The sequence below is a fragment of the Haliaeetus albicilla genome, chromosome 7 (assembly GCF_947461875.1).
Source record: "Haliaeetus albicilla chromosome 7, bHalAlb1.1, whole genome shotgun sequence".
Taxonomy (NCBI): Eukaryota; Metazoa; Chordata; class Aves; order Accipitriformes; family Accipitridae; genus Haliaeetus; species Haliaeetus albicilla.
Window position 1 is genome coordinate 30,751,045 of NC_091489.1, and position 18,722 is coordinate 30,769,766.

The 18,722-nt window shown below is 45.1% G+C and overlaps 1 protein-coding gene across 2 annotated transcripts in view; it reads right to left on the bottom strand.

Moving 5' to 3' along the window:
• Nucleotides 1–14,983: 14,983 nt before the first annotated feature.
• The window catches only part of ISM1 (isthmin 1), a 41,438-nt gene continuing 37,699 nt past the window's right edge, over nucleotides 14,984–18,722 (bottom strand). For both annotated transcript variants that reach the window (XM_069787561.1, XM_069787560.1), the window contains 2 exons: nucleotides 18,573–18,662; nucleotides 14,984–16,879 (listed from right to left, as the gene is read on the bottom strand). In XM_069787561.1, the coding sequence (XP_069643662.1) occupies nucleotides 16,362–16,879; nucleotides 18,573–18,662 (608 nt within the window). In that variant the 3' untranslated portion in view covers nucleotides 14,984–16,361. The remainder of the gene's footprint in view (nucleotides 16,880–18,572; nucleotides 18,663–18,722) is intronic.

Below are 18,722 nucleotides of genomic sequence, written 5' to 3' on the forward strand. Positions count from 1 at the left end.
TCAGTTACATGCTACTTTCTGTAATTAGCAATGAAAATTCAGGCACAAGAATATAGTGTGTGTTTGTTCCATGAAAAGCTGGGACCATTTTGATATTTTGCAAAAAAAAAAAAATGAAAAGCTCATTTAATACCAGTCCAGCTATTTAGACCTCTTGCACAAATTTAAACGTAACAAAAAATGCAGCATAACTCATGAAGCAAAGGAGCGTCTTTGCCAAGTGTAATATTTGTATTTGGAAACATGGTCTATATTGTATGAAGCAGTAGCCTTCTAACTGCCTCCAAGGTTTCTTTTGGCTGATGTTTATCCAAACAGTCTTGCTCTTCATTCATTTTAATGGCTGAAAGGGAGCTGAGTGTTTTTACACTGTGAGACTGGCACAGCTCAGTCTCTGCTTTTTCGGCTGGCGCCAAATGCCCTCCGCTTGCCCAGATAAGCATGGTGCAGTGAGCCCCACAGCACGCTGACAGTGGGCTCACATGTGCAGCCCCCATGCACAAATGCCTGACTGTTCTGCCACTCCTCAATCACGTCCCAAAATTTTGCGCACTGATGTCTCTTATTCTGCCTTTGATTTTGCCCTTTGTGTCTTGCGGATCTGGCACAAGGGAAACAAGAGTCATGGCACCCTTGTTTAAAGGAGGCAATGCCCTTTGCTGTCATGGCCATGGGTGACTTGAGCAAAACCACTGGATATGGGAGAACCACTTGCACCGGTGCTACCAGGGAGGGAGAGACTTCAGGAAGTTTGGAAAGTTTGCAACTGGGCAGTGTCCATGTGAGGCTGGCGTCTTTGCCACTCTTTTCCCCTCTAGAAGAGGTTAGCAAATATTCCCAGCTGTTTTTTTCCCTCTTTGAGTTCTCTTTTTAAAATAATAATAATAATCAAATCCAATAGATGTATTGTTGTCTGGACTACCAGACTGCATTTAAGCCTTATCACTTTGGTAAGTTTAATTAATTTAGGGACCTACGTATGAAGTTAAGTACATGCCTAAATGACTGCAGGACAAGCTTTCCAAATCCTTGCCCTGAAGAACCCAAGATGTCAGGATGTATTTCAAGGGGTCTTTTAAACACAAAATAACTAAACTTTGGGGAATGGTACAATTAGGAATAAGGTACAATTACTACACAAAGCAGCAGGAGCAAGGAGCAGGGAAGACATGAGTCATTCAAATGTGAGTCAAAGAGGCATATTAATAATGGAAACTTTGGAAGAAACAAACACCAAGCCACATTTCTCTCTCTAGTTTTCCTATCTGTCAGTTATACAGCACGTTACTGTAGGCCTCACTGATCCTGACACTATCGCAGCAGCCATTTCTTCATGTGGATGAGTTGTTCTTGAAAAATGCAGTTGGCATAGACCACTCTTATTTTTCACACAAGGAATGCAGGTCTTCCTGTTCCACATATTTTTCTTCAATGAGTGTATTTATTGTTGTCACTGGGAGGAAAATCCTCTGTCTGTCTGCTAAAATACTTGAGAGGGGGAGATAAAGCATGAAATCTTTTTGTTGTGGCTGAGGATTTCCTCTGCAACTCTCCACTTCAGTGATTCACTGCTCTTTTCCAAAAGAAATGTAAAGCTGGGATGGGTATTAATTACAATTTGCAGTCCCAGGCTAAATCCTCGGCTGGTGTAACTCAAATGTTCGCCGGCACCTATGAAGGAGATTTAGGCTTAGTGGTCAGAGTTCAAATATGTGCCACCTCCTCATTCTGTTCTGGGCTCAGGGATATGCCATCATGCAGCCTTGGGAGCACTGCTTGGTGCGGCCGGCGCTGAGGGGCATTGCCAGGTATGGGGCATCGTTTATGCCATTCCCTTCAGTGCTTGCATGGCAAAGCTCTAGGCATTACCTGGCAAACTCTCTTTGGAAGTCACCTGCCAATCCGTATCACAAAATGGAGTTTTCTTTTGTATTTTTTTCTTTTAGTGCAAGAAAACTATGCAGCTGATGGAGTCATAATAAATTTTGGCAGGGATGAAGCAAAAAAATAGAGGCAAGTGTTCTGATTTTTTCTAAAGTTAGAGCTATTGTTCATCTGGGCAACTTTTTGTGTATGAAATGAAGGCAGAGATCTGTGTTTTGGGGGAGAGCCACACTGTGGATAAGTGCGAAGGAATTCTGCCACAGCTTTGCCATGAATTATATGTTGTCTGAAGGATTTAACAATATCACAAAGTTCATCAAGAACAGGAACACTCATTTTCCTATCTTTCTGCCAACAAAATGAACAAGCGATTTAGCTTCCTTAAAGAAATTCCATCCGGTAGCTGTGCCAGCTCTGTCTTCCTCATGTTCATGTGCGTTTGCTTTGTTCCTGAGTCCCAGATGGATTTCTGAAAATGGCACAGGGTTGCCAAAATGCATCTGAAGACACATATCATCAGTATGCACAAATTGTAAAGAATGCAGCCCCTGGAGCGATGTGTGATTTCATCAAAAGTGACTTTCCAGCTACGCTGAAACCTTTCATGTCTCTTGTGCAATCTCCAATGCTAAAGCAAACAAACCGAGTGCCAGAGTGTCATAAGTATCAGAATACTTCAACTTATTAAAGGGCCATAATCTTATCAAATCAGAGAAAATATGAACTCTCAAAGAAGATTAAGCTGCTATAAATACACCCAGGTAGATATAATCAATTTCTCTCCCCTACAAAAAAACTCAAAACACCTAAACCCTTTTAAACCTATCAAGGACTTTTAATTAAAGCACCAAGGTATACTTGCCCAACCTTTGGGTTTCTGGAGCCCTTGGGCTACATTTTTTGTGCAGTGCTGTGCTTCTGGTGGCGTTGGTGGAGTTTTTTCGGTGTCTCACCTGGGAAAGAGCAAGGAGATTTTGGATTTTTGGTGGGGCTGTATGATGGAGCTGTATAGTTTTATAATCTTATTTTTCATTTTGGATATGGCAGCCTATATAATCTGAGGTTATGAAAATAATAAAAAATAACAAAGGAGGAAGTGGATTCTGGAAAGTTTTCAAAAGAGTGGGTTGGCAGTAGGGAGGTGTACTTTGTAGTATACATTGAAACTGAAACAAGTGCAGGAGTTTGGTTGGAGCTGGGGACAAAAATGTGTACACAAAAGCGTACCCTTGCAGACAAGCCACATGGGTTTGGACACCACATTTCATGGAAAATGAGAAGAAATGAGGTAGTGAGAAGAGAACAAGAGAGAAAGTGCAAGCCTAGGAGAGAAAAGAGTAAGGGCTTGGTGCAGTAACAGCCTCCAGCTGTGTAGAGGATGGATACAAGGGGAAAGGGAAGGCGTTGGTCTCCGTATCTGTTAGCCATAGAAAAGGTTGCATGGCCTTCGAAGCGGAAAGGAAGGAAGCTCATGCAAAGACTTGCTGGTAAGGAAGATAGCTTGCTCAGGTGCGGAGCAAAACCTTCATCAGTGGAAACTTCTCAAAACATATGGAACAAATATCTGCTAGAAACACTGTGTTTGACCTGCTTTAAGGCAGGGCAATGGACTGGTCTTCCTTGTGAGGGCCGCTGGAGCCCAATTTTCCTCTCATTAGTGGCACTGCTGCAGCCACTGACTGCTGTCGTGGTGCCTTTTTGTAGTGTCTGAAAGAGGACGATGTCTCAATGCAGGGATTTGGATATGGTGCCTGCATTTTTCTCCCCCTCTCCTTTTCCAGGCTTTGGGAATGAATCTTAAATGCTTGTCAAGTTTCAAGACAACAAATTAAGTAGGCCACGTCATAACTTTGCCAGTTGATTTATTTTAAAAGAGTAAACCAGTGATGAATTCCATACAGTCTGATGATTCTTTCAGTAAAGGCACCATCTCCGCTTCAACTCAATTTATGGTGTTAGAAGGTCGGTATTTTCATGGCACTTCTCTTCAACTTAAAAGAAGATTTTTATGAAGGCACTTCACTCTCTTTCTTTCTTTCTTCTATGATTTTTTAAAACAAATTAAGAAGGTTTTTTTTTGTGTTCAAAGGCAGTGCTTATATTCTGGTTGGAAACTTCTTTTTTTCTTTGCTGAATATTTCAGCTGGATCAGCTTCCTGAATTGAATTGCTGAATTATCACCAGGGTGAACACAAGGGCTGGCAGGAGAGAGGCAGTGAGCCTGGAGGCAGGGGGTAAGGAAAAGAGACGGTCTGGGTGAGGAGAACAAAGCGGATCCAACCCCCGGTTGCTTTTCCAAGGGTCTACCTACACCACCAAAGGAGGTCACAGCCTTGGGGTGGAAACTAGTGAGCGATGGCAACGTGAAGACACAGCTGTCCCTGGAGCTGATTTTAAGCTGTAGCTTGTTTTCCTTCCATACCCTGTGGGGATACGAGCAGGTCCCTCTCTGAGGTCGAGACATCTCTACCACAGGAGCAGCAGCACCCGCAGGTGTTTGTTCTCCCTTTCCTCACCCCCAGTGCTTCTCCACAGGCAGCCTTGTTTTTCCCAAGCAAAAGCCTGTTGATCAGGCCCAATGCAGAAGAGAGGCAGGATCCAATCCTGGCGACAGGCCGTCTGCCCTGCTGTGGCTCCTGTGGTCAGGCAGGTGTTTGGTCCTGGCGAAGGCTTTGAAATCTGCTGAGCCAGGGAGAGATCAGAAAAATGCTGCCCAGCTTCAGCCAGGACATGCTGCAGCCCTTACTTCTGTATGTTTTACATCTCGCTGTCGGTGCCATTTGCAATCTGCTCGCTGGCGAAGGTGTCCTGTGCCGGCAGCTTTTGTTGGTGGAGCTTTAGGGGTGCTCATCCCTCTTACCCTCCGTTCCCCTTCTCCTAATCTTTTAAAAGGGCCTGGGGGACAGGGGCAGTGAGAAAGCAGGCTGGGAGCTGATGTGGCCAGCGAGGCATGGAGAGACAGCACCGCATCTGAGGAAGGTAGGGGGGACTCACAGCTCCCCCTGTTTAGGCCAAATCCTGACTAGAAACACAGAGAGAGCTTTATCACTGGTGTTGTGGGAGAGGTTGTGTGCCAGTATGTCCTCACCACGGCGTCCGTACCTGCTGTTTGCTTTGTTGCTCTGTGGCTAGTTTGCGGTCAAGACCTGTACAGGCCATCTGCCTGAGCTCTCGCTGGCATCAGGCGGGAGGTGATGGATGGGGGCTATGCCCCAACCGCTTGCCTGTGCCCATCAGAAGGGCTTTGCCAGACCCAAGCAATCCTCCGTGAAGAAAAATGCATGTCCTCTGTGCTCTGTACGATGGTATGCATGCTTACACAACTGGCTTTGTGACTCATCCTTTTGGCTTCTGCAATTGCATTTAATAAACTGAAGGCTGAGGTTTCACCCCACAGAGAACAAAGTCCTCCTGGATGTAGGACGACATATTATCAAGCCGCCCCACGAGCAGCACGTTCCTGGGAGCTGCTGATAGCAAATGTCTGCACTGTCTGCACCAGCTGCATGCACCCTGTTTCGTATGCTTTGAGGTGTGTAGAATTTGTACCTGGGCTGCTTTGAGGTGTGGAGAGTGTTTAATATGGGCACAGGCTTCTGCCTCACACAACTTGATGGCTGCTCTAAACTAATGGTGAATATGAGACATAGTCACTGAAATCTTAGGAAACATCAGCATTAAACCCACTTATGTTCCATTGATCTTCTCTAGTAGTGCTTATGCCTTAAGAAGTAAGTTGGAGATCTATGGGAAAAGTGATTTACAGTCAGGTCCCAGTTTTGCCACAGCCCTTCCTCTCTGACTTTGGCCAGGTTAATTCTCTTAACACCATGAGTTTCCCTAAAAGTCATGAGGATAATATTAATTTGCATGCTTTAAAGCTGTTGGGAAAATTAGCTCATGAATATTTGTAGTAGCTGAGACTCCTGGGATGGACTTAGAGAGGTTTTGCCTTGTGGCATAGAAACATACTGAGTATGGAGAGCATTGCAAACCATACCGGGTATGGTTGTGGTCTTGCTACCTAAGCCTGCCTGTCCCACCTGAAGGTGTGTAGGGGCTGACTAGTGCTCATAAGAAGCATTGGAAGATAATCAATTTTGTTTATAACATAATGCTCATGTGAGAAAGGCTGTATTAGTGGAAAGGCCCCAGCTCCATCCTCTTTTTGTCTGGAAATTCTGCCTGTGGTGGAGGAATGCTCTCAGGAGGGGTTATATGAGTTTTACTATATGGGTATAGTTAAGCTAACAGCTCATAGTCCCCTGAAGCCCTTTAGTTATGTGCCAGTAATCTAATGAAGTTTGCATTACCATTGCCTATGGTTATAGGCAAGTTCCTTTGCATGGAAGTACTAAAAAGCCTCACCCATACGGGTTTGTGTGGGATCACCAAGAAGCAGCACAGCCTTTATGTTTGCTCAGGCTTTGAGCTCTTTGTCTAACAGCACCAGTCACAACTGGCTTTTGCAGTGGGGCTGCTTGTCCATGAGAATTGAACTGGGACCATCAAATGGTCCCAGTTAGCTACGGTCTGGTTAGTAATGGTGCCAAGATAGCTGATGCTGTTTCCTTCTGGGGGAGAATCTGAAATAGTGCAAAATGTGCAATGTTTCTTTGGCCATTTCCTACTCTTTCCTCCCTTGATGAAACCATCTCACCTTTCCTTCCAAATTTCTTCCATTGCCAGGGCGCAGTGCAGCGTGGGTGTGCAGGCGAGGAGCTCCAGCACCAGATGAAGGGAACTGGTGGGTTGTCAGCAGACATCTGCTCAAGGAGGGAAAGAGCCCATTGTCCCAGTATGGGACTGGGGAGGCCAGAATTTGGGACTTTGCTACGGTTTTGTTATAGGCTCCTCTGTGACCACCAACAGCTCTTGAAAACTGCCCTCTATTTCCAGTTCTTTGCTTCCTAAACCATTTGCTTTGCAAAACTATTGCAGAGTTTGATTCACAAAAGTGCTCTGAGGCCTTGGGTGTGAAATATTATGACAAAAGAAGGCATTCCAGCTCTTTATTACATCGCACATTTTAAATCATGGAAAATTGGTCTAAAATACAATAAATTTAGCATAAAAAGGAATGCTTTCCAATTGCCTGTCAGGATCCCTTCAGTCTCATAACTGTTTTCGTGTGAAGCAATGAGTGTAATGCTTGTTGATAGTTGTTTGTTCCCTTGTTGTCTTGAAGTCGCTGGAAGTAATTTACAAGTTACTCTTGCTCAATGTCTAGGAAGAGAAGAGAATGGAAAATGTTTACTTTTTTTCTTTTTGGTAAAGAGTTCATTCCCAAAACAGCAGACTGGGCTAAAGATGATTTGAGCCTTGCCATTGACTTTGGAGGGTGAAGGATCTGGCCCTTTGTATCCCCACTGCTCACCGTAGGTGGCACTGAGCAGAAATGTGGGTGTCAGGCCCATATGCCCATTGCTGTGCCTGCATGTTTCAATGTCCATTTGTGCCATTCCCATTAAGGAGAAGGTTGTTATGGAATGAGTCATTATATGAAGGACAAGATCATTTACTGTTTGATACTATGTGTTGGTATAGAGTATCTTTCCTTCCAGTCTGCAATACAGTCCCATTCATGCCACCCGCTCTCGCGCTGGCTGTGCCACTGGCCCTTTACTGCCAAACCCAGCATTTTGATCACTTTGTGCAAATCTGAAGACAATATTCAAACACTTCTTGATCAGTCAGGGTTTGTTTTCATTCATTATCTTCATGTACGCATGTCTCTTCATTGAATGAGGAATGGCATTTGGAGCTGCAATGCAATGACAGAGTTTCTGAGGGTGTTTTAAACCACACTCTCCCTTCGCAACCTGGCCAGGGATGCCAACCCATTGCTTTGGGGAAGAGACATGATCATCTCCCAGGGACTGCACATCTCCCACAGCACTGAAAGCATCACAGTTTGTTCTTTCTGACTTCCTGCAGATGGTCTAATTATATGAAAGAGCATCCCTCTCCATTTGGTCAGAAGATGTATTCTTAGCTAAGTTTACCTAATGCTTTCCTGATTTGTGTGGTTTTTGCTTTCTCCCCCCCCGGCTTGAGCTGGACAACAATGTGATCTTAGTCCAGCAATCAAACATGAAAGAGAGCCCATATGTATAAAGTACCCTCCTCATGCTGGAACTCGTCCAGAAGAGACAAATTGCCTTCATGCAGGATGTCTGGTTTTGCCTTTTCCCATTAAAAAAAGAAGAAAAATCTGGCATGAGAAGTGTCTTGGGATAAGTCAGGGCAATGCAGTGGCCATTGCCAGTGGTGCTGAGCTGTGCTGTCAGACCCAAGAGCTCAGAGATGCAGTGATGCCTGTGCCATGTGCAACCGCATTTGTGTAAAGCTGACACAGGGCAAATTAGCAGTAGGAGGGGTGCTGTCACTTGTCCCCTGCACCCCAGGGTAAGCAGGTATTGGCATGGTGTCTTTCAGAGGAGGCTTTCAAATGGTCCTCGCTGGTTACAGTAGCATTCACTGAAGTCCACACCTGGCTTTACCTGAAAAACTCAGCCAGTGAGTGGAAAAGCTGGGAGTGCTGGTATGAAGAAGGGCCAGGCAGTTCTTTTTCGGCATTTTTGGGGATGCAATGATGTGGTGGATGTCATTTAGCTGTGTGTGGGGTGATAGTGCTGCTGTTCCCGTTCTTTGTTTTGCTGCCAGACAATGAACCTCTCTGGAGGGCTCTGGCTTTGAAGAGGTTGGCGAGCAGCTATATGCCTGCTGAAAGCGGTGGGAAATTTTGCAAAAGGCAATCTGTGAGGGAAACAGCTGGATATTCTTGGCAGGAAAAATCTCACAGTTTCTATCAAATTTACTGTTCCCTATTCAAGCTCTGGTTAGAGTCTTTTGCAGCTCACACTATAATTGCCAGCCTGGAGACGTCAGATGGACCAGCGAGTCCTGTGGGACTCTCTGGCCTTGCAGATCTCCTCTTCTACAGCTGGAGTTATCTGGTCTCATCTCCTTTCTAACGCAGGCCAAATACCCACTGACAGTGACTTAGATGTCAAAGCTCGGCTCTCCTTCCACATGTCCCTTTGGTGTGGGTGAGGCCCAGCTCCCTGTGTGGCTGCCTGGGTGCTGTTTCCATCCCAGGTCTGAAGTTCAGCTTAGCAGTGTTGGATCTTGTACATAGCTGGATCTTGAAGTATGTAGCTCTCGGGGCTTCCTCCCTTCCTGCTCCCCATCAGTGCTGGTGACGGTCAGACATGGAGCATGCTGCTGCTTTCCTTTTGGCTCACAGACTGAATCCGTGGGGCAGTCCTGCTGGCTGCAAAAACAATGCTGTATTTCTGACCAGGCCACCCACCCTAGCAATGACAGATGCGGTTATGTTTGAGGTTGAGGTTGGATCAGCTTCCTCTCCCACCTCCAGCCTGTGCATCTCTGGTGGCTTCATGCTTCCCATCTGCATGCTGGGAAGATGAGGCTGGGTCTCCCTTTCCTTGTAGGGAAAGAGGCTAGTTGCAAAGTGACCCAAGCCAATGCCCCTGCTCTGCTGTGCAGCTAGTGGTGCTGGGAGGGGTGGAAAACCCACTCTTCTGAGTGGTTGATATGCGTGTGAGAGAAAGGGGGTTGACCTTTTGAGCAAAAGCCGCATTAAATTACAGGAATACTGACAGCTGTGCCACTATGGGCAAGGGCAAAACATAGTTATTTGTCAAGGTTAACCACCGCCATCAACCTCTCGTGGACAGCTAAGGGCTGTGGTGCGGCTACCACTGTGCTGCGGCCTCTGTGAGCATGAGGCCATGTGGGCTGTTATTCAGGAAAAAAGGCTCAGTAGCTTTTCCTCCCATTACACCTACCAACTGTACCTTTTAATTTGGCTTTTCTGGTATTGTGTACCTAGTTGTGATTAAACATGTGGTGAAATAGCTGGGGAATGGGTCTGTGAGTGTATGGCCAGGCAAGGGAAGCCCTCAGCCTGCTGGGGGCATATGCACTGCTTCAGCAGTTCCTTTGCTAGGCTTCTTTTCAAGACTTGCTTTGTGCCTTCTGACTTTCCCCTCTCTGAGGCTATCCTCCTTCATGCTATCATTACCCACATGCTGATTTAAATTTTGGTGATCCTTAATAAGGCCACTTTGTAACTCAATGTGCTGTAACTCTCCACACTGGCCAGGAGTCACTTCCATTCTTGTTACTGCATGCTCTTTCTCAACCTGAAGAGAGTCCTCCTGTTTCTACACTCTTTCTGTGCATTTCCTGGGCAGGTTGTGAGATGAGGGTTGTGTAAGAAAGAGAACTGGTGCATTGAAGTCAGACCACCATTGCTTTCAGATGTGATTACTGCTGCAGAGGCAGTAGTGGACCTTCCTGTGTCTCCAAGCCATCAATCCCTGGCATGCCTGGATGCGCTGGAATAGCCAGGACATTTGCAGGTGAAGTGAAGCTGTGCTTTTGCCTCCTGGCGCAGGCTGGCTTTGGACGGAGCTGTCATGCCAGGCTGGATCCTCTATCCATTTGAGGGTTGACAGGGACCGCGGCAGTGCTGGTAAGGTGCTTGAGATTTGCCATCCCGCTTCTTTGGCAGGCAGGAGGTGTATGAAGCCAGGCTGTGCTGTGGTTTGAAGGTGTTCCCCATTGACTGCTTGATGGTAAATGCTGCCAAGGACAGTAGAACACAGGAATCCCTGTGTCTGCATGGTCAAGTAGATTTGCACTTTTCCCATCTTCTTACCTGACTCTGAGAGCCCTACTCAGCCAGATAATAGGGCTTTTCCCAAGGCTGGCTGTGCCGTGGCTCTGTTTTTTGTGGCTGAGCAACATCCCCTCAAGAGCTGTCTCTGGGAAGTGGGGAAGGAGGATGGCTGCAGCTTGGCTTTGGGGACAAACAAATGGGTTAAGCACAGCTCTGCAGAGGCAGGAGCCAGCCCAGAAGATGGTGCTTGGAGTGGGAGCTGGTTCCCAAGCCATCTCTGCTCCCCAAACTTTCTGACTCACATCCTGCATCTACCACCATGGTGTGCAGATGGTATCCCTTGCTTTAGGCATGTTTCGCAGTCATACCAGACCCCTCCTGAAATCCATAGAGTGAAGCAATGTTCCATTCTAAGTGAAGCATTGGTCAGGCCTGTAATAAACAGCAAGCTCTGACATTTAACACATGAAATGTTGCCTGCCCAGTTTTAAAAAGGAAATACTATCTAAACGTTCCTCTGAAAACTAGAGCCACCCACACTTTTAGTTTTGTTAGGTTTGGCCAGTTTGACCTGTGTAATATTGCTATCATTTCCAGAATATAACATTCTGAATCCCTCATAACTTGTGCATTTTACTGTATGAAAAGCTTCTCCGTGTGTTTAAAAATCCCCCCGAGATCCTTCTTGTGATAGAGAACAAATAAGGAAAAAAATTTATAACTCCCTAAACTGATAGAAAATTAGCACAGTCATAAAAGGCGTATGTGGCTTTAGCAATGCAGCTGAAAAGGAAAAATGAATAAACGTGCCACTCAATAAGAGGCAGAGCCGAAGAATGACTGCTGCTATTTCAGCTTCCCAGCCCTTCTCCCTGTCATGTAAGTGTAGAAATAGGCTCATCCCCCCCTGTGCAGGCCAAAAGGAAGTGCTCTTCTGTTGGGCCATTCCTGAAGACACTGCACTCGGCAAAGTACTGCTATAAAGTGCATGACTAGAGGATATCCTAAATTAATTTACACAGCTATATAAATATATGCATGTGTGTGTGTTTTGTATGAAATATGAAACCAGTGATTTCTTAGCCAACCCCTTAATTTGTCTGAAACAGTGCAGGCATAATGGAAACTGCCCACACATCTTTCCATTAAAAGTTACAAAGGGAAGGGAGGGGGGAACTGGTGATAGAAAAACACATGCTCTCTCAGCTGTCACATGCATGCCATGCAGCCAGGCAGCAACATACACTCACTCACACCATTCTGCTCGAAGAAGTGTCATCTTTATTCTGCTGCTTACTGCTGGTCGTCTTCCTGCTCGTGCCCTCCCTCCTAAGCGCTCTGGGCTCCGCATGTGTGGAGGGGAGGGACATGGCCGTGTTTGTGCCTGTGCAGGTGCATGCAGTGAGCATAAAGAGATCCAAGCTTGTCCAGATCCATTTTGCCAGCTTCCTCTTCTGGATTAAAAAGCGATAGCCTTGCCATGCCATCGCCCCTTGCGCAGTGTCAGACGATCGTGCGGGTGACTGTGTGGAGCCTGCAGAGTAACTGTCTGGGTGGGTTATAAACAGGCTCCCTGCCCTGCCAGCTTCTTGACCCTGCCAGGGATGGCGCTCGCCAGGCCTCTGTAGAGTCTGTCCAGCCTGAACGTGAGTAATGTTCTCCAAGGATGGATGACTGCGTGATTCTGTGCTGCTGAGTGTACGCCAAGGCAGTGCCGCCCAGCAGGCACCCCCTGCGGCGAGCCATGCTGGCTGCTGGGTGGCTCCAAGGGTGCCTTGATAGAGAAAGCAGGAAGGGGGAGGCCTGGGGGAGCACCGGCCGTTCCTCAGCCTCGGGCAGCTCCCTGGGCCGTCACCATGAGGCGCAGGCACTCCCTCACTGCCAACCAGGGAGACCACCACAGGTAAGAGACTGCAGCGTTAGGGGTCTTTGCGGCCCGGCATGGGGCATCCCCTTGCTCACGCATGTACTGCAATCTCCTGCCATGAAGCAGCAGATTCTTCAACTGGGAAAGGTTACTTCCCCTCCCCCTCGCCTGCCATTGACTCACCTGACCCCACTCAGCTGAAAGTGTCAGGTGCATTGGTTATTCATTGCAAACAACCCTACACTCTCAATGAAAATGCTATATATGGAAAAGGCGGTCCTATGAACTCACTAGCATTTTTTTTAAAGGATGTGTTGTGTTGACAGTGCTAACCGTTTTGCACAGCGGGGGGGAAAAATGCAGCTGGTAACTAATGCAGGACTGTGGGGATTCGTGAATGTGTGTATGTTTTTGTTTTTCACTATATTGTCCTATAACCTATATGCATCACTGAGGGTTATGTTAGTGGAATTTTGCTGCGCAGCAGCTGTCCGGGCAATGTGAAGCCAGGCCCACTCATCCTTTTAACCATCAAAGGTACGCATTCATTCCCTTTATGGCTGCCTCAGGGCACTGCTCCACACATCCTTCACAGCAGCAGTGCCAGCTTAAGGCATTCCTGCCAACTCCACTCTAAAGCCGTGCGGTAATCTGTATCTGTTGATTGATCGGGGTTAAAAATAACTTGGATGACTTGACTGGTTCCTTTTGCTGCACTAACAGCTATGCTTGCCCAAGAGAAAGCTAGTGCAGAGGAATGTGAGTCTAGGAGGTGAAAACACCCTCCTCTGGCTTTGCTGATGAGAAATAGGTAAACGGAACTGCTCAGGTACAGAGAAGTTGCTGTAAAGTCTGTGTTTTAAGTTTCCTTTTGGGAAGCAGGATGGCTACCGGTGGGGGACTCTGAGGATTTCTTGGTGTTGAGACCATGAGCCTGTTTTCAGTTCTGCTAGTTCCAATCCCCCTCATATCTTTGGTTGGGTCTTCCAGTATGCCTATTCTGCGGTAACTTAGAAACGTAACAGCTTCTTCTAAGTACCAACCTGTGCCTAGGAATGTAAGACCACAAACCCTTCCTCAGGTCTTACTCTAATATGAAGGGCTCTGTATTTAAGAGACTGAGCCAAATTTGGCCATGGTAAACTCCAGCACCTTGCTAAGGACTACTACATGAAGCTATTCCAGGTACAATTTTAGTTGTCAGAAAGGAGATAAAACAGAAAAGCAAAAAAGCAGCCCAGCCCTGAATGGATCATAATTATAAAATAGGACTGACTTTTTGTTTTTAATAAAGACCATTGCTTAAGACTGCAGAAGTGTGAATACTCTCTTGAACTGTGCTCCAGGATTCAGCCTACAAAAAACCTGGTAGGTCCTTATCAGTGGTTTTTAGGCTCCCTCAGAGTTTCTAGCCTTGGCAAATTATGAGTGGTAACACTTGCAACTTTGTGCATCATTTCATTTATTTGAGTAATTTTTCCTCTTCCCTGACACTTCAGTATTAATGGTGAAGTAGCATTTCTCAATAGCACCATAATTTACTAATCCATAAACTGCAGGGATGTGTTTTATATTTCAAAAATTGTGACCACCCTCTCATTGCCCTCCCAGAGAAATCTGAGACTGTTGTTCCCCCCGACACTGCTAAGTGAAGTAAAAAGCAGCGCTTTCTCCCCCATGTTGCAGAAAATACCTGTCTTCCCTATGAAGTGACTGATGCTGGAGCTGCTTATGCCTTTCATCCATCTGCTGTCAATTTAACTGGCTCTGCTAGCTAGTGGCTCCTTCTTATGACCTTGCAAGAATTTACAAAACCTGGTTTCTATAAAAATTAAGGGGCGATCCCCATGTTTACCCTCTTGCTCAACTAACCATGTTTTGTTACTACCAGCTAGTGCTAGAATATATCCTCGTCTCCCCCCACCTCTGACTCAAGCCTGCATCTGGGAAGATCCGATGACTTGGCCAGGATTACCAGCTGCTGAAGTTACCTCAGCAGATCAGTCGCTGTTGCATATGTGCAGTAGCTTTGCCTGGACCGCTGTGTGTCCGGAAACCTGGAGCATAAGTACAGGGCTGAGGCTCCGCAGCCTGTCAGACTAGCTCTGGCAGATCCGGGCAGAGCCTTCGCAGTGTATGCACTGCATGTTTGGTCAGAGTGGGTGTGCAAGGCCTAGGCTGCTTTTTAATCCCCTGATTTGCACCACCTGGGCAGACCAACACAAGCCTGACTCTTCCCAGACTCAGTGGACTTACTATGCATATGTTAATGCTGGGGGGACGGTGCACAGGTCTATCTGGGAAGTTGCAATCAAGCAGCACCTGAAAGGCCAACAGAGCTAGAGAAAAGATTTACAGTATATATGTGTGTATGCATATAGCAGAAGGAATTGTCTTTCATGGGGGTCTTGAATCTTTCAGCTAAGACTGACTGCAATACAAGATCAGCTTTACCACCGTGTGAGGTTCCACATGCAGCGCACATATGTGTATCAGACCACATAACCCGAAAATAGGCATTTCTCTAGTAACGTTTAGCCTTGGTTTTCCAAATGAAGACATTGACTTGCAGCAAGACAGCCTTTTACAGGATGGAACTTTAAGTATTTATTTACCCATCTTTCAGAAGAATGCAGCTATCAGCTGCTTAATTACAGGATTATGTATGTAAACTCGCACTTTATAAAAATTTGGAAGTAAAACCTTTGCCTAACAACAGTCTTATTCTTGGCAATCACGTTCCATCTACGGAAGCCTTTCGTGTTAGAGACATACTCCCCATGTGAGTTATTGTTACAATTCAATAAATACTTTACAAAAATAACGCTAGCTTTTTAAAAAAATTAAGATATTTTAACTCACCAATAGTTCCTCCCAGACAGCTTCCTTAAAGAATAGCTTCTTCTGCAGGACACTGCGCACTCAGCATATGATAAATGGGGGGAAAGGGCTGGTTGCGTGCTTTATCTCAGGGAACTTTTCCTGCTCTTTAAAAAAATAAACTTCTTTCTTTTCTTAAAGAAAGAAACAAGCAGATCTAAACACTCTTCATATTAAAAATAGGGAAGTAACTGTGATTTTTTTTTTTCTCTCCTTTGACATGGCCTCCTTCTCTGGCCTCACTCCTCCAAAGACTTATGACATGCTAAATTTACAGGTAGCTGCCCTGAAGATCTGCTCCCTGGCATAAGGGGTAAGCCCTGACAGCTGTAGCTCCCTATCCGAGATGTCTCTGGAGTGGGCTGTTTGTAACTCTTGCAGAACCACTGCATTGGGACTTTTTCTGCTCTACAGGAAAACCACAGCTACATCTCCTGCAAGCCTACCCCAGGCGGACTGCAGAGACCTGAGCTAGAAGCTAACAGGAGGAATTCCAAGAAAAAAAATTGCTAGTAACTGCCTATATTCACTTTTGAGTATTACCCTTCCAAAAAAAAAATAAAAATCTTCCTTTCTTAGATATGACTAGTCATGAAATCAATTATAGAGAAAACTGATGCTGTAGGTGCGTTAAATGTTGTAAACCATTCCCATATGGAAGAGTACGTTCTTCAATCCTATTGTTTATAACAACTTTTAAATATGTGCCCTCCTCAGCCGGGGCCTTGGGGCCTGAAAGTGATGGCAGCTGCCCCTCCCCTCCCCCCATCTCACACTTATGTTACAGTTGGGGAATAAAATGAAATGCACATTATTAAATGAACATTATTGCAGTATAAAATCCTACCAGGACAAGTTTTATGTATGTCTGTATGTAAAAATAGGTGTGTGTGAGATAGAGAGATATGTGTTTATAAATTACACACACTATGAAAAATACTTAAGTATTATATTACAACTATATACATTCATTAGAAAGAAAGTGATCAACCCCTGTGAAGGAGACAATGCAGCAGCCTTTATCAGTTCTTTGGCATCCAGGAAATGAATGCTATTTTGTGTCTGAAGAGGAGGAAAATCTCAGTATTCCCTTGCTTCTTGAAACTGCTTGTAGTAGTCTTCGTCTGAAGGGTTTTCTGTACACTTCTGCCCATTGTTTGGAGGTCGTGCTTCATTGTATCGGCTCCAGTCACCTTTGCATATAATCCAAGGCAGAATGTCCACTTTGTAATGGAGTTCTGCTGAGAATTCAATGCTGATCAGGTTTGGTGTACCTGCTCCTTTCCCTCTGGTAATCAGCTGCATATTATCATTATAGCAGCAGTGCTGTGCTGCAAGCGTTGTGCTTTCCAAAGAAAGCATGGAGCGGATGCAGTATCGTGCAGTGGGCTTATAGATCTCCAGTTTTTCCTTTGGACCACTTGCATCTTTCCAGCGAAAGTTCTTCCTCTTAATTCGATCATGGATATCAGCAGTGCTGTATGCGACTTCTCTGGGGTAGGAGCATGGGCAGCTAGGAAGATCGTTGACCACTTTGTGCATATATTTCTTCAAGAACTCACTTTTGCAGCTCATCCATCTTTCACAGCTGTCAGTATCTGTTTGAGGGCAGGAAATGGAAACTTAAGATACATTATGAAGCATGCCAGTTCATACGATCAGTGATAACAAATGACTAAAGCATAACTGTTCAGCACCAGTGCTTTGCTTAAGAAAGAAGGGGCAGTCAAAGCTTGCCTCCCTGCCAGCAATGTGTTGATGTGCTGTCTTATCAGATAAAGAAATCACATGTGTGAGTGGCTCTAGGGCCTCATGCAGTGCTTATCTGAATTACAGTGCAGCACCATGCCAGCAAGAATCTTTGACATTTCTTCTACCTGGCAAATTCTAATTAAGCTGCCGATATCACCATGCAGCACAAGAGACGCTGTCATTGGTGCACAAGTGACAGAACTGAAATAGGGAAATCATGGTGATTTGATGCCAGTCTCCAGTTTAAACCCCTAGTCCACACACTCACCTTGTAAGCAGAGCAGATTCAGATGTTGAAGGATTAAGTTTCTCATGACACTAGAAATACCAAGATGGCAAGCAAGGCCTGCATTACTTTTTCTGAAGTTCATTATTAAGCCCTAATTCAGCCTTTCTTTTAACTAACAAATATTTTTTTCTATTTGATCTCCATCTTCCCAGAGGGGTATTTCAAGCAGCTGTAGTTCAAACATGGAGACTGACATCTTAGCTGGCAAATGCAGCCAAAAGTGATTCAGATTCTAAAAGGGCATATGTGACATAATATCAGAGCGTCTGTACACTAGGAGGATTTAATGGCACCAGAGCCATGACTTGTAGCTGGGATTGAAGAGATTTATAGACTAGTAGCATATTTAATACTGGCACTTTATTATTTTGCAAGAGTCTTGGGAGAATCCAGTTAAACATCTCCTACCTAAAACATAATTTAATGTGTCTGTATCGTGCTACGGGCTTTCAAAAAAACCCTGCACATCTTGCTCCACACTTAGTGGACAGGACTCTGGAGTAAGGCAAAGGCTGGGTCCTAAAACGCTTACAGCAAACATTCTTGCAAAATATTTACTTAGTGATCTGTGTCCTGTTTTTCTATCTCCTTAAAGAGTCCTGTCCCAGCTGCCATTAACTATTGTGCTCTACTACCATAGGAGGGAGGTGCTGTATTACATTATTTATCCAGTTAGTCCAGCATCCAGTGTCTAAGAGCGGCCGCCCTATAGTTTCACTGGAGGGATGAAATTAGAACATTACAGAGGTTGGGCTGAGTTTTAGATAGATCAGTACCAAGTCATGCCCTATAAAATTGCTTTGGCTAGTCCCACTGCAGCACACACAGTTATAAAAGTTAAGCATGCTCATAAAAGTCATTGTCATTTTTTTTTTTAATGTGAGACCTGTACCTAAAATGCTTCTATACTATCTTCCATTTGAGGCTATTTCAGCAAAGTGCTAAACAGTGTTTGATTTTTTTCCCCTGCATTAGTGTGGAGCCTTACAGCTCTTTTCTGAACTAGGACAGAGAATCACCATTTTATAATGAGAGAAGCACAGAAATTTGCCAAGACTTAAGAGGAGAAAGATTCTATGACAGAAGCAAGCTAAGGTTCAGATTGTAAACTTAAGCAAGACAAGAAATGGCCATTATTACTGACATTTTTAATGGGAAACTCAAAATCTTGGTCACGCAGTGAGAGTCAAAACAGGAAAAATCTTAGGAAGTCTCTTATCTATTACTGAAAGATTGACTAGGCTGCTTACCAACTTCAAACAGTTTGGTAGCATTAAAGTCTTCACTTCCTGCAAGTAAGCTCACTTCTGTGGCAGCTGTCCGGAAGGTATCTTCGATCCCTAAGAAAGACAAACGTGTGTTAGTGCTGGTGGCGTTTTCCTATTGAAACACAATGCAAT